Genomic DNA, 16,876 nt, shown 5'->3' with positions numbered 1-16,876 from the left:
TTTTTGCTTTTTTTTGTTTAGGACATAATACATATACCTACATTATGTATAACATGTATCTAATACATATACAATATACATGTATTTAAAAAATCGTAGAATTCGAACTTGTAGAGAATATTCAGACCTACAATTTACTTTTTGGAGTTTTTTAGTTGGACAAAAATTACGATCTCCAGCGCGCCGCAGAGTCGGTGAATTCACGCTCACCGTCGAGCGAGCTGCTCGCTCGGTTGTGTTCGCATGGCGAATCGAATGGGAAATTGTTTAGGAAATTGATGGGATAAAAAATAAGTACATAGACCAGACTTTAGAACAAATTAAAGATCACACTAAAGTATATTTTTTAAACAAATAATGTGTTTGTGCAGTAAAAAAAAAGTTGAATTGCATTTGAGCGAAAAAAAGTACAACACACGGTAAAATGAATGAAAAATGGTTTCAAGAAAATTTTATAATTGAAAAAATGCAAACACACTCGTCAAAACGGATGCCAGGTCTTACAATAATTTTTTACTTTATCGATCGATATCTCGATAACTATGCACGATACAGTAAAAATGGTCAGAACTTAATTGTAGAGCATTAAAAAAGGAACAAAAAGTGTCTTATAAGTGATTTACGAATTTCATCGGATAGCCGAGTTATTGCCGAAAAACCAATTTTAGCCCTTTTTTCAAGATGGCGACGAAAGCTCATAGGAAATCTTGGTCGAAAAACTCAAGTTAAGCTTTTCTAGGTATCCCCTACAACATATCAAAAAAATAGATGCGCAAATTCACTTTCTTTTATTTGCCTTTTTTTTCGGACGAAATGAGTGGACTAATTTCATACTCATACAAACTCGGCGCCTCTACGGTTTAAAATAACTAGTACTTTTTCTCTGATTCAAAGAACTGCCGCCGTTTTAACGTTGAGCTCGTAAGGAATGTAAACTAAAACCCTAAACGTAAAATGAAACCATAAACGTGAATAATAATAAACATTAAATATTGAGAGACTTGTTCAATAAGCGTTATAGATGTTTTGTTGTTTACAAGGCCTATGTTGCGCCTATTGTACCTACTTACTTGTCGATACTCCACTACAAAAAACAATCATATAGGTAACAAAAATAATTTTGGTGGCAGTGGCGGCGCGGCGCCCCTATTGTCTTGGCGCCTGTGTGCGCCGCACACTTCGCACACAGGGGCGGCTCGGCCCTGCTATCATAAAAAATAACAGTAGGGTCAACCGGGGCAAATGCAACTAAAAAATAACAAGTCTCAAGTTTGATCGGTTGCAGTTATCTCCTTTTATATTTGGTCATTTATTTGACCCATTTATTGTTTTTTGTATTTATTCAAGATTATTTTAAACCAATCAAGCAATACAGTAGTCTTATAAATAACTGGTAGTGAGAATATTTCCTAAAATTGGTAGAAAAAGTTACATTAACCCCTAGTCGGGGGTAAATGCAACTAACTGCCATAGCTCTTCTTCTATTTCATATAAAACAACGAATATAGAATATATTTATGAGATTTCATGTTATTCATAGGATTTTGAACTGGATTACCGTGTAGCAAGGACGAGTTTTCAGGAAAAATCTTATTTTTCTAAATGTGGGGCAAATGCAACTATTTGTTAGAGAATTAGTGTGGGGAATGCAAAAAACTTATTCATCGATATATTTTTATTATTCTATATATATATATACAATAACGTTATCTATACAATAACGTTGCGATCGTAGATGGCGCCGCATTATTTAGAGGAAAATCTCATGTACCTACTTTGATTTACCACTTTAAATCGCAACAAAAAAGAAAATTACAGTGTACTACCTACTAAGTCAATTTTAGTTTTTGGTCAGAACAAATAATATTCTTTGTGTTAAATATTGTTAAAAACGTAAACCAAACAAAATACGTTTATTAGTTAATCAACCGTTAACTAAAAATTACTTGAACAATCACAGAACTATCCTACCTATCGTTTTTAGTTACTTATAGTCTTTAACCACGCTTTATCTAATTTTAATTTTACTTATGAACCCGTCTCTGGGTATAATATCGAAGAAATAATCGATGGTTCTTCTTTAATTAATCATAAAGAAAGTATATTTTGACTACCAAGAAGGATACATAATAAAAATATCGACACTGTCACATCACTAGTGTTTTTAGTTTCATACAAAAATATAAGGGGCTATTGTAACTAACCTCACAGTTGCAATAACCCCACAGTGAAATTTTCATGAGGCAATTGTAACTGCATCAATAACACAAAATAGAGTCAACTAACGCATTAAAAATATAAATGAAATATGCTTAACGGCTTGTGATAATCGTGTCCAATCAAAAACACCTGCAAAAAATCACTCCTAAACAATTTTTTTGTCTGTAAAACTCGACACCTGTTTTTACGCACACCAACTTCAAAATAGCGGTTTGACACAATGGCCTATCAATCAAATAGTTTTCATCGTAGTGGCACCATCTATTACTTGTAAGATTTATTAGTCGTTGAGTTATTGAATCATAGGTGGCGATATATTACAACAACTCTAATAAATTAGTTATGATAACTAGTTGCCATAGCCCCATAGTTGCATTTGCCCCGGTTGACCCTATAGTTAAAACTTCACCAGTCAAATATTATTCACAGATTTGTGTTCGCCTATCAATCACAATACATATTGTGAAAATACAGTGCTAATGATCGTCGATGGTTGAAACTGATTGATTGCTAGATAATTATTTGTGTTAATCCGTCTGTCATGTATTCATTAAGTATTCATTTTTAATTATTTTCATTGAAATGCGTATCAATAATATTGATAACTATTAAAAAACCGCTTTGAATTTGTTAAAACTACACAAAATTTAATAGGGACCACACGACGGACGGCAAAAAAAATCATCATAAAGGAAATGGGTTCACCCTATCGAAAGTTCAGAGGTAGCAAACCCAATAAAATACAGTCGAATTATGAAGCTCCTCCTCTCTCCTCATTTTTATAAGTTTTTAAAGTGAAACTTTTATTACATCGTCTCAAACTTTTTGGTCTGTGTAATACCTAGTGTCCGACCGAACTTTCGGTTTCGGTTTCGGTTTCGGCCGAGTTTCGGCCAAAAATCAAGTTTCGGCCACAGTTTCGGTTTCGGCCAAAATCGGCCGAAACTTTTGCCGAAACCGAAACTCATTTCACAAGTTCAGTGAACTTAGTTCACACACGTTCACGCTCGTCTAACTTCGTTTTCCTCGGCAACGCTTTGACGGACGCTGTCAAAGCGTTGGTTGACCCACGCTGGTGGAAACAATTTTTGAGATTGGAACTGGGTGTAATAGTAATTAATAATTATTATTTTTATATAAGAGGTACCTAAAAGAGACTGATTATTCTTCTAAGTACAAATACCAATCCAATTCCGCTCGCGCGCGCTCCGAGTGCGGATGTGTAGTAATTAATAATTATTATCGACGATGGTGCAGTGTAAGAAATGTAAACTGTTCTTGTCAGCGACAAAGGACGATGTAGTTAAGTGTAAAGGGACCTGTGGTGGATTATTTCACAAAAAATGTGCAAAGAAATTGCCGCATAACGATTTATGTGAAGATTGTGTGAAAATAGATTCAACACCCAAATCACCGAAAATCGCCATTGATTCTGGTAATCTTACAATAGAGAATCTCTTGACGGAAGTCAACAAAAAGCTAGAAACAGTGTTTAAAATAGAAAACAAACTACAGGAGCTGACAGGACTAGTCGAATTTTATTCTGAGTGCTACGGGGAACTTTTAGAATTTAAACATAAAGCAGATAGGCGAATAACAGCCTTAGAAAGACGCAATGTTTATTTAGAAAAATGTAACATGGCATTAGAGGAGAGATTGGAGAAGATTGAACAAAAAGAATTGGAGAGAAATGTAGAACTAGCATTTGTGGAGTGTCACGAAAATGAAGATCTGAAAGTGGTGGTCGAGTCTATCGCCAAAAAATTAAACCTTCCAGTTGAAGACATACAAGAGGTAAAGAGGGTAGGCGCGCCAGAAAAGAAGGTAGTGACAAAACTCGACGATAAGCCGCGTCGACCGCGCCCGATCCTTCTTACGCTGCGGTCTAAGGCGGCTAGGGACCGGTGGATAAAGAAACGAAAAATTCTTCTTACTAACCACAACATTTATGGTAATGAAAATCAACAAAGGATTTTTATTAACGAAGAAATGACCCCATTAAAACGCAAACTTTTTTGGACCGCCAAGCAGCAGCTAAGATCAAAATATTCATATATATGGTTTCAAAATTGTAGCATATTAGTAAAAAAAAATGAGTCTGAAAAACAAATTTTTAATATAAGATGTGAAGAAGATATTAAGTCCCTGATTCAAACCGAAGAAACACAAGTCGAGTAATTAGCAACGTAATACTGTATTATTCTATTATTTACCGTTACTGTGTTAAGGCTCATACATACAGTATTAAAATATATTTTATAATCTTTTATGGATACTTCACTTGACAATTTGGATGATGGAATACAATATACTCGATACAATGATACGAAAGATTGGAGCAAATATTTTAAAGGCAAACAAAAACAATTAGATATAGTACACCTAAATATAAGATCATTAAGAAAACACTTTAGTGAATTTATGGTCTTACTACAACTTTGCGATGAAAAAATAGATATAATAATACTATCGGAAGTAAATGTAAAAAAAGAAGAATTATCGTTTTATAAAATACCGCAATACAACTTGCATGCAAATACAAGAGAAAATAAAAGGGGAGGGGGCTTATTGATATACTCTAAGAACTCATTGAATTTTTACGCAGACATAAAAGAAACTTCAGCCTCGGAAATACTAGTTGGAAAATTAAAAACAGACAAAAACATAGTTCACATAATTGCAACGTACCGACCGCCGAACTCCAATAGATTGCAATTTTTGAGTGAGTGTGATCTTCTACTTAAGCAGATATTACCATCAAACTCAAACTCAAACTCAAACATTTATTTATTCAATTAGACTTCTTAAAGAAGCACTTTTGAAACGTCATTACATATTTTAAAATTTACCACCGATTCGGAAAGCAGTATCTACGGAGAAGAACCGGCAAGAAACTCCATAGTTGCTCTTTTAAATCATGTCAGTTTTACAATTTTACAAAATACATATGTAACAACATATATTATAATAACATGCCAAAGAACTGTCCTGTGGTTTTTACGCGACAACCCTCCATGGGTTTTTATCGTCCATATATTCCTGAATACTGTAGTACGCTCTCTGAACTAGTACATTTTTTATATAAGTTTTAAATTTAGAACTACTAAACTCTTTAATATTATGAGGAATTCTATTGTAAAAGCGTATACCTTGACCCATAAATGAATTTTTAACTTTAGCTAATCGGAAAAATGGCATTTCAATTCTATTTCTGTTCCTTGTGCCATAACAGTGTCTATCTCCTACTCTTGTGTGTAAGTCGGCGTTTTTGTGTACATGCAAAATATTATTAAATATATACTGTGATGGTACAGTAAGGATACCAGTATTCTTAAAGAGATCTCTTAGTGAGTCCCGAGCACGTAAATTATATATAGAACGAATGGCTCTTTTCTGTAAGATAAATATAGTTTCTATATCTGCTGCCCTGCCCCATAGTAGAATTCCATAGGACATAATACTATGAAAGTAGCTGAAATAAACCAATCTAGCTGTATCTTCATCGGTGAGATGCCTTACCTTTCGGACTGCATATGCTGCTGAACTGAGCTTACCTGCAGCGGTGTTGACATGGGCTCCCCACTGTAGTTTCTCGTCCAATGTTAACCCAAGAAATACAGTCGATTCTGTAGGGTGTAATACCTCCCCGTTCAAGGTAATATTTCTGCTTAACTTTTTAACGTTTGGTAGTAAAAATTCAACACAAGTTGTTTTTTTGGCATTTAATAATAAATTATTAGCAGTAAACCAGTCGGATATGTGTAAAAGAGCACTGTTCACTTCGTCAACATTTGGGTCATGCCTATCCACATTAAATATTAATGAGGTATCATCTGCAAACAGAACTATTTCACACCTATCCTGTAAATAATAAGGTAGATCATTGATATATACCAAGAACAAGAAGGGTCCTAAAATAGATCCCTGTGGAACACCAATGTTAATTGACGCACCGCTAGAACGTTCTCCATTAACAACTACAGTTTGTATCCTATCATGCAGGTATGAGGCTATGAGGTTCTGAGCTTGTCCTTTAATCCCATAGTGATTAAGTTTACGCAATAAAGTACAATGTTCAACGCAGTCAAATGCCTTGGAGAGGTCACAAAATATCCCCAAAGCATTTTTTGAGTTTTCCCATGCCTTATATATATGTGTTAGTAGTGCAACTCCAGCATCTGTGGTTGAGCGCCCCTTTGTGAAACCAAACTGTTTGGTGTGCAGCAAATTATTAGATGCAAAGTGACTAGTCAATTGGTTTAATATTAACTTTTCGAATACCTTACTTAATGTTGGTAAAATCGAGATAGGTCTATAGTTGTTACAGTCTTCTTGATCGCCTTTCTTAAATAGAGGTATAACTTTACTAAGCTTTAATAAATTAGGAAATGTACCATAGTCACAACACTTATTAAATATAAAAGCTAAATTGTTCGCAATATTTTCTATTATATTATTAACTAAATTTACGGACATTCCCCAAAGATCACAAGTATTTTTTAAATTTAGTGTCTTAAAGGCTGTAACAATATCATTAGCAGTTACGTGTCGCAATTCAAATAATGTGCTGCACCCCGCAACATGGTCCCTCAAAAAGGTCTCTGCAAGTGCGGAAGACGAATTTAAATTATTAGTAATGCTAGCAGGGACACTACTAAAGAAATCTTCAAATGCAAGCGCAACATCAGCATTTTTGTCAATAACCATGCCATTATTAACAAGTTTTATGGTATTACTTGATTTGCTTTTACCCATTTCACCATTAATAATAGACCAAACTGTTTTAACTTTATTATCGGAGTCGCGTATTTTATCTCTGATATACAAACGCTTCGCAGTAAAACAAACAATTTTAAAAGTTTTTGAGTAATTTCTAACATAACTAAGAAAAGATGGGTCTTTATTATATTGCTTCATACCATATAACTCATAAAGAACGATCCTACACCTATGTATGCTAGGTGTCGCCCATTTACTAAATGGTAAATCCTTGGTAATATTTAAAGATTTAACTTTAAATATTTTTTCAAATTCATTATGCACTAAATTAAAAAGATTTTTAAACATTTCACAAGGATTATTATGACAGGATTGATCATTCAGTACGGGCAGGTTTTTATTAATATTATCTCTAAATTTATTAATGCCTTTTTTAGTTATAGGCCTAACATTAATTCTTTTAAATTCAGGTAAACAATCCCATTCAAAAACTACTTTCTGGCCACAGTGATCCGAAGTGAGTGTATTGAGAATATTTTTGTCTAAACAGTTGCAGTCGCAGTATATATTATCAATACAGGTTGCAGAAGTAGGTGTAATTCGTGAAACATATTATAGTCACTGGAAGGGGGTCTATAAACGCAAACAATAATATAACGCTCCAGCTCCACACAGGACAGTTCAATGGTCCGTTCTACAGAAAGGCTAACAATGTCAGTTCGTTCCTTGCATTTTAAACTGTCGTGTACAAAAATAAGAGAACCTCCATGAATAGCGTTTGTTCTAAAGTATATACTTTTTAATTTATAATTATCAATATTTATTAACAACTGACATTGTTTAAGCCAATGTTCTGTTACACAAAATATTTTAATTCTATTATGATTTAAAAATAATTCTATTTCTAATAATTTGCTAGCCAAGCCTTGAATATTTTGATGCACAATAGAAAAAGACTGCTTAGCTGTTGTCTTATAAACTAGTTTAAATCTAGCTTAGGGCTAGATTGTCTGTCAACAGATGATATATTATTCATAGGTGACGTAAACTTGGACTTGTTAAACAACAGACTGAATAACACAATTTCACAATATAAGAATATGATGTGTGAATACGGCTTAAGATGTGCAATACCGGCGAGTGAGATTACGCGCGAGGCGATCGTTGACGGCGTCGTGCAGTCGTCGTGCATTGACCATGTGTGGGTGCGTACGCGCAACGCGGCGAGCGTCTCTGCACACATGCTCACCTGTAAGCTGTCAGATCATCACCTGATAGGAACGCGCTTAGATCTCGTGCCAAACGTTTGTGAACCGTATGTACCGACATTAAAGTATACTTTGTGTAATAAATTAGTTAAAAGTAAATTAGATAATGTTGATTGGTCGGAATTGTTGACATTAAATTGCCCATTGATGTTGTATGAAACATTGAGTTCGTTGTTTGGCAGCATTTATAATTCTTCTAAAGTGGCAATTGTACAAAATTCTCATAGGGAAACACAACCATGGGTAACTAAAAAAATTAAGGGAATGATTGAGCGAAGAGATGAACTATTCAGAACTTGGAAAAAATATCCTAAAAATATGAATAAGAGGTTAGAATATACTAGGTATAGAAATAAAACAAATAAAATTATAAATGCTGCCAAAAATAAATATAAGCAGGGGGAACTACAGAAATGTGAAGGGGATTTTAGAAAAATATGGTGTAAAATTAATGAATGGCTGGGACGTAGCAAAAATAATGTAGATGCGACAATAATGAAATATTTGGGCGAGAATGAGAACATTGAGAGTATATGTAATAATTTTTCAAAAACATTTACACAAGAAATTGTAAGTATAAAACATAAATGTAATCAAAAATTTTTAGATCGTAATGAATATGTTAAAACGAGTAATGTTTCTTTTAGATTTTTAAAAGTGAGCAAAGAGAAGGTTGAGAAGGTTATTGACAAATTAAGCTGTGATAAAGCCCCAGGCATAGACAAGATTAGGGTTCAAGATTTAAAATATGTTAAAGAAAAAGTCAGTCCCGTTTTGGCAAATTTTATAAATATGTGTATATCAAATGGAAAATACCCAACAGAATTAAAGAAATCTCTAATAAGGCCAATATATAAACATGGTAGTCATTTGGATTATTCTAATTACAGACCTATAGCCATCTTGTGCGTAATTAATAAAATTGTAGAAAAAATAATTATTCAACAAATAAGTTCTTTTTTGGAAAGTAATAATGTATTGTCTCAAACACAGCATGGTTTCCGGAAGGGTCGTAGTACTGCGTCGGCTTTAACTGACTTTTCAGATTATGTAAACACAGGGCTTGGCGGTGGGCAGCGGGTCCTGGCACTGTTTATAGATTATAAAAAAGCATTCGACACGCTGGGCCACGAGCAGCTTTTACAGGCTATGGACGAATGTGGGGTAAGGGGACCAATTAACCAATGGTTCCGAGAATATTTGGCGAATAGAACTTTACGTACCGTCATCAATGGAACGACTGGAGCTGAGATACCTGTGGAGTTAGGAGTCCCGACCGGCTCCGTTTTCGGCCCGGTTGGTTATATTATGCACGTGAACAGCGTGTCGAATGTGGTCAAGAACTGTAGGGTTTGTATGTATGCAGATGACATGTGCCTGCTGCTCGCCGGCAACGACACAGCAGTCATGGTGGACAGAGTACAGAGGGATTTCGAGAACGTGTGTAAGTGGGCACATGACAATGGTATAATTCTCAATATACAAAAAACAAAATGTCTATATATTTATTCACCACACAATAAAAATGCTAAAAATTCAGCTTTTCAAATTAATTTAATAGGCCACACATATGAATGTTTTCATAATAATAAAACTAACTGTGTATGTAGTAAGTTGGATGTCGTTGACAATATTAAATATTTGGGGTTGACAATTGATAAACACTTTAATTGGAAATTACATGTAAATTATGTGTGTAATCGTTTGAGATCAGTCTTGGGACAGTTTTACTACCTAAGTCGGATTTTAAATAAACATACTCTGTACGTTGTTTACTATGCACTTGCTGACTCAATAATAAGTTATGGACTGAGTTGTTATGGCCTAACTTTTAAAACATACTTAGATCAAATAAAGAACCTACAAGTAAGATTACTTAAGTATTTAGTTCATAAGAAAGTTCGAAAGAAATTTAAAAATAATTATGACAAATTATTTCCCCATTGTAACATCTTACCTGTAAATTATAAGGCTATATATTTAAATGCAATAGACACGTACTATAGTAATGAATTTAAGATTGTTAAACAGTTTAGATTTAATACAAGAGCGTCAAAAGTAAGAAAATTTTATGTACCAATAACAAAAAATTGTTACGACCAGCGAACTAGAAAATATTATATACCAAAAATTTGTAACATGTACCCGATTTTACTAGACGATAATAAATTAAAAATAGGATCTGTAAAGAGTAAATTAAAAAAATACATTTTGTCAAATATCTAGTATTAGCTTTCCGCCCGCGGCTTCGCCCGCGTTGGCTGAAACTTAACATAATATAGATTATTTATATTATACTGAAGCCTTCATCTTGTCAAATCACTCTAACAGAAAAAAAAAAAAAAAAAAAAAAAAAAAACTGCATCAAAATCAGTTGCTTAGTTTTGTAGATTTAAGCATACATAGGTACAGAGAAATGTGACTTTGTTTTATACTATGTAAACTTTGTTTTATACTATGTATGTCATTTATAGCGGTATTTAAGTGTTTGTTTATCAACTAACTAATTTGGCAATGTATAACCTAGAGGTACAGAGAAATGTGACTTTGTTTTATACTATGTAAACTTTGTTTTATACTATGTATGTCATTTATAGCGGTATTTAAGTGTTTGTTTATCAACTAACTAATTTGGCAATGTATAACCTAGGTTAATCTATAATAAGTAGGAGCGCAACGCCAACAAACTGTTTTACAGTTTGGCGAAAATTTGTAAAGGTTATATAGTGTTACTAAATGGTAAATTAATAAAAAAAAAAAAAAAAAAAAAAAAAAAAAAAGTATTAAAGACTCTTTAATAAAGAGAAAGATCTCAAAATACCAAAACTTAGTATTTAAAGTACTTAACAGTAACAATTACTGATTTGATTTAGATGACTGATTTTACTGAGAATTTAATTTGAAAAAATAATAAAAATTAAAATTGTTATTATTAATATTTTAAAAATATTATTTTTTTATTTTAAATTAAATAAATTATTACAACAAATTTAATATACTGTGTTTTCATTTCATGCCCTAATTAAGGCAAAATAATAGGTAAAATGCACCAAAGTTCAGTATTTTTAGAAATTTCATACTTGACCACGTGAGTTTCGGTTTCGGTTTCGGTTTCGGCCGAAACTGAAGCCACGGCCGAACATTCGGTTTCGGTTTCGGTTTCGGCCTGGAAACCAGTTTCGGTCGGACACTAGTAATACCTACTCGGCAGCCGACCGTCACGCGACATGCGCTACACAAAGCAGTGTTCGGAACCGTTCGAACAGTTCCACTTTTACCGTGGTTTCATAAAACCACACAACATTTTTTTTAAAGAAAAAGCTTTCGATCTTGAGACGTGATTCGAAGGTATAGTCAGGCATCAGTATTGCAGATGCAGTAAAAATCCTACCTCTCTGTTATTAATAAATACTGTCTTTTGTTCCAGGCTGTATCTGATTCAATGCTAGTGGAGCTGAAGGCATGTTTCATGGAAGCGTATGATGACAATCAAGATGGGAAAATTGATATCAGAGAGGTAGGTATGTTCTACAGTCTACACAATATAAAAAGAATTAGGGCATACACGGCATACATAGCCTGTATAGTCTGACTCTACCATAGATGATAGACTACTGTATAATTTATGAGGCACTAAGTTTGGTACATAATATAAATAAGTACCAATTTTTTCTATTGTTTTTTGATCTGAATAATATTATAATAAACGCGAATTAATAATAATATTATAATAAGCGAGCTAGGTACCTTTATTTTGAAAGAGTACAATTATTTTCATTAATTATTTCAGCCTCTTTTTACTACTTTTACTTTATTTAGGGAAGATATACTTCATATTCCTAAAAGCCTTATTCCCTAAATATTACGTCAATCTAGACTTTTGTCCATTTCAACACCTCTAAATTCTAGATAAAAGAAATTTCCTAAGTGTCCAATATAAAAACGACGTGAAACTTTGGTAATTGCAGTTGGCGCAACTTCTGCCTATGGAAGAAAATTTCCTCCTACTCTTCAGGTTTGATAATCCTCTGGAATCCAGCGTGGAATTTATGAAGGTATTATTATTTATTATGTTTCTCTTCTCCATAATACTCGGGTACCACCAGAAGGACGGTACCCGGATCTTTGGAAGGCTTACGTGGGGACACGGATCCAACACGCAGAGGCCCTTTAGAGAATTTTAATGTGTTGTGGGACACCAGCCGCAGCCTGCCCATGACTGCACTATAGAGATACAGCCCTAGGCAGTCCGCGGCCGATGTAGGACTATTGCAGGGTATGGAAATTTAATAATTGGGCTATGGATTGGGCTGCTTAATAGACTGGTACTGGGGACTATGGGAAACTATGGCACCTGCCTTTCTACTAAAAGAAAGTAAAAATATGTTGGCAGGTGGTGACTCGCCCTCTCACTGTATGGGCCCCCGAAATAAGTCGCTGCAATAGTGCGACAAGGGGGCAACATATTGTGAGCAGCTAAGGGTAGAGAGGCGTCCCTGGACTTTAAACTACGATCACGCGCTCCCTGAGGGTCCAGCATCACGTGCCCACTCGCCACTTACGCTTCGCATCCACCCTTCGAGCTAAAAGCTCTCGCGACTCCACTCTGGCCGGCCGGTTAAGGCAAGCCAGAGGTGGGGGTCCTGTCCTCGTCAGGCTTCACTCCGACCGGCCGGTGAAGGCAAGCCGGAGGTGAAGACAGGGGCCTCCCCCGGGAGCACTCGGTTCCCGCGGGGTCGCTACTCCCCGACACCCCGCCACAAGGTGTCCTGCGGGTTGACTGATTGCACGGGTGGAATATCTATTGTCAAGTAAACAATAGATATTCCAACCGTGGGCGATGGGGTCGTCACATCCCTACGCCCTTATTTATTATATTATTAACACGCCTTTAATAGCTTCACCTGTATTTTTTATGTAACCGTCTCCTTTAAAGTCCATTTTGACCCACTTTTAACAGACAGATTTTATTAAAACTTTGCACACTTATCAAGGATCGGTGGCAGTACAATAATTTTCATGAGTTTATCTTATTAAAGCATTTTTTATTTAGTTTTATGAACTAAGTATATTGTTTTTGTACATAAAGCTTCATATTTATGGACGTATTTTAACAGTTTGCTATGAAAGTTACATTTTTAAGCTATAATATTCATTGTTATGACGAATTAAATTATGATATTCGCACTTGTTGCTTATTTCGTAACATTATTCTGTTAGGATGTAGGAAATAAACTTTCCAGAAAGATTTCGTCGTTACGATTTACCAAAATAAGCTTAAAACGTTCCTTTTCTGTATTAAGTTCCTTTTCTGTATTTAGCGTTGCCTTAAATAATCAATTAACTGAAGAATAGACCACTCTTCGTATGTAATAGTTCCTAGGTTCCTAAAAAATAGAGGCTTTTACTTTACAAAAAAAAATTATTAAAGCGAAGCGAAGGCATTAGCTATACTATTTACATATTAAGTATTCTGAGGCGAAGGTGAATTGTTACTGAACATTATTACCTTATATACATCTATACAGGGTTACAGGTTAAGTCGACCTATTCCTGTTAAGAGCGTATAGTAGGGGTCAAAACAAACTGATTTGATCATATAATACTATATCCAAAAGTTAGCCGTTGAAGAGTTATTGCAATTTTAATTTTTTTCTTGAAAATGCCACTTTATCTTCGCATTTAGCGTTTAATTTTTTATTTTACTTATTTGGTCTGGGTTTTTTTGAGTTTTTATGTAAAGGTTGAGTTAAACAATAATTCTCAGCAATAAAAATCCATATCGCTGCAAACAATACAAAGAAATGGCTTTTAAACTAAAAATAATAACATTAAAGTAATTAAGTTAACTCGTTTTAAACAAAAATATTGAAAAAAATCTCTATGAAAATGTGTCTGCAGATGTTTTTAAAAACATGTGCATGTTCTAAGCTATGTAAAAAGGTATGATAACCTCAGGTAGCATTCGTAGATTCCAAGAAATCGGGGATAAACATGGGACAGTGTTAGTAAAGTACATCAGAATAAATTTTGTCATAATTTATTTTTCTTAAAAACTTTACAGTTCCTGCTCAACATGTCTTCCTCTATTGCGAACACATATTCGAAACCTTTTCCGCAGAGAACTCTTGACTACCCCAGTTGTTAATTGGTTCCTCATCTTATTGGCTGCATCGATAATTTTTTGTCGTAAAATATCAACAGATGGAATCGGGTTCGGCTCATTGTACACCAGACTCTTCATATGCCCCCATACGTAAAAGTCCATGGGGGTTAGGTCTGGACTTCTAGCCGGCCATGGTATGGGCCCACCTCTTCCGATCCATCTGTTTGGATGATGTTTAACCATTCTCTAACACTTCTTCTGTAATGTGCAGGGCAGCCATCATGTTGGAACCACATGTCTCTTAACAAAGTCAGGGGTATGTCTTCAAGTAGGTCGCTTAAATGTTGGCGCAGAAAGGTCTCATAATTTTCACCATTTAGGTTGTCCGGAAGGAAGTATGGTCCAATTAATTTATTTGAAATTATCCCCATCCACACATTAAGACTGAATCGTCTTTGTGATTTTTTTGGATTCTTCTTGTTAGGATTGCCACGTGCTTTCGGAGCCCAATAGTGAGCGTTATGGTAGTTTGTGATGCCGTCTTGATCAAATTTGGACTCATCTGTCCATAATTTTTTTTGAAAAACGAGGGGTTTTTTCAGATCCGCATTCAACATGAATCTACAAAAATCTAGTCTTCTTAAAGGATCTCCTTCTTCCATCACGTGCACGGGCGTGTAGTGATATGGGTAATATCCTGAAGTGTTTATTGTGAACCATACTTTCCACTGAGACAGACCAAGTTCTCGGGCAACAATGTTTGCTGATGTCGTGGGATCCATTCGAAAAAATCGCTTAATTTCATTTTCCTCTTCGTCTTCCTCAACCCGGACAGATGGCCGACCAACGTCTGTTCGTCGTCTTAGAATCGAACCAGTTTCTCTAAGGCGACGATAGGTCCCTTCGAAGACACTAACATCTGGTGCACGACGGTCAGGATAGCGGGTCATGTATTCCGCACGAGCATGTGCAGATACACCTTGACAAAACCCGTAACACATCAAAATGTCAGCATATTCTTAGTTAGTATACGAACTCATATTGAAAATTCAAATCGCAAGCAAAAATCAAAGTCCAGTTTCGAGCCACGGTCACAGAATCGGAAGAAAATCAGTCCAAAAAGAAAGCCAAGTCTCGTTGTCAATACACAGAGGAGCACAGAAATCGCATCTACTACGGACGAATCACATAAGCAGACTAAAAAATACAAAGCGGCATCCCTTTCGCTCTCTCCAGTAGGTGGAAGCGAGATAGTTGCAGCGTGTGAGTGAGACATCATAATCACGCGGCACAACCCTTTATTGTTCGCATAGGCAGATAATAACTAGACCGATGTTAATGAGCTATTCTAAGAATTATTTCCCCATACCAAGTTTATCCCCGATTTCTTGGAATCTACGAATGCTACCTGAGATTATCATACCTTTTTACATTGCTAAGAACATGCACATGTTTTTAAAAACATCTGCAGACACATTTTCATAGAGATTTTTTTCAATATCTTTGTTTAAAACGAGTTAACATAATTATTTTAATGTTATTATTTTTAGTTTAAAAGCCATTTCTTTGAATTGTTTGCAGCGATATGGATTTTTATTGCTGAGAATTATTGTTTAACTCAACCTTTACATAAAAACTCAAAAAAACCCAGACCAAATAAGTAAAATAAAAAATTAAACGCTAAATGCGAAGATAAAGTGGCATTTTCAAGAAAAAAATTAAAATTGCAATAACTCTTCAACGGCTAACTTTTGGATATTGTATTATATGATCAAATCAGTTTGTTTTGACCCCTACTACACGCTCTTAACAGGAATAGGTCGACTTAACCTGTAACCCTGTATATATAAAAGAAATTCGTGTTAGTTACTCCACTTATAACTCAAGAACGGCTGAACCGATTTAGCTGAAAATTGGCAGGGAGGTAGCTTAGAGCCAGGAGAAGGACATAGGATACTAAATATTATGTAACACGAGCGAAGCCGGGGCAGACCACTAGTATTATATGTATAAACAAAATATATTCCTTCATTAAAACTGTAAGTAGTTAAATTAACTCTATTAAAATGACAAAGGTCTAAAGCCTTTGAAATGCAGGTTTCTAATTAACTTTCCTATTTATAGATATGGCGGGAGTACGATACAGATGGCAGCGGGTATATTGAAGCGGATGAATTGAAGGTAGTTTTGAATTAAATATTTATTAAAATAAAACAAGAGAAATATGTAAAAAGCTTTAATAAAGTGAAAGTTATTAACCACAATTATAATAGATACATATTCAACGATATTTTAAACTAGCTGTGCCCTGCGATTTTATTCGCATTGCTACGCTCCTGCTGGCGTCTTAATATAATATAGCCTATAATGGCCTTCATCGATAAATGGGCTATCTAACAGCTAAAGAATTTTTCAAGAATCGGACCAGTAGTTCCTGAGATGAACGCGTTCAAACAAACAAATAAACAAACTCTTCAGCTTTATAATATTAGTATAAGATTAGTATAGATAATATAAGATTTGTATTTCGAATGTTTTGTTATTTCGAAAATCTCTACAACTT

The 16,876-nt window shown here is 34.8% G+C and overlaps 1 protein-coding gene across 1 annotated transcript in view; it reads left to right on the top strand.

The window, feature by feature from the left end:
- Positions 1-16,876, top strand: part of Cbp53E (Calbindin 53E) — a 112,482-nt gene that overhangs the window by 83,236 nt on the left and 12,370 nt on the right. Inside the window, exons 4-6 of the mRNA XM_089710729.1 lie at positions 11,635-11,724; positions 12,176-12,262; positions 16,438-16,494. Coding sequence (XP_089566855.1) covers positions 11,635-11,724; positions 12,176-12,262; positions 16,438-16,494 — 234 coding nt within the window. The remainder of the gene's footprint in view (positions 1-11,634; positions 11,725-12,175; positions 12,263-16,437; positions 16,495-16,876) is intronic.

Source organism: Colias philodice, chromosome 25, assembly GCF_061535455.1.
Source record: "Colias philodice isolate Cphi_HAF_F1 chromosome 25, ilColPhil1 Martin Lab GWU primary, whole genome shotgun sequence".
Classification (NCBI taxonomy): Eukaryota; Metazoa; Arthropoda; class Insecta; order Lepidoptera; family Pieridae; genus Colias; species Colias philodice.
This window is presented reverse-complemented; position numbering and strand designations above follow the sequence as displayed.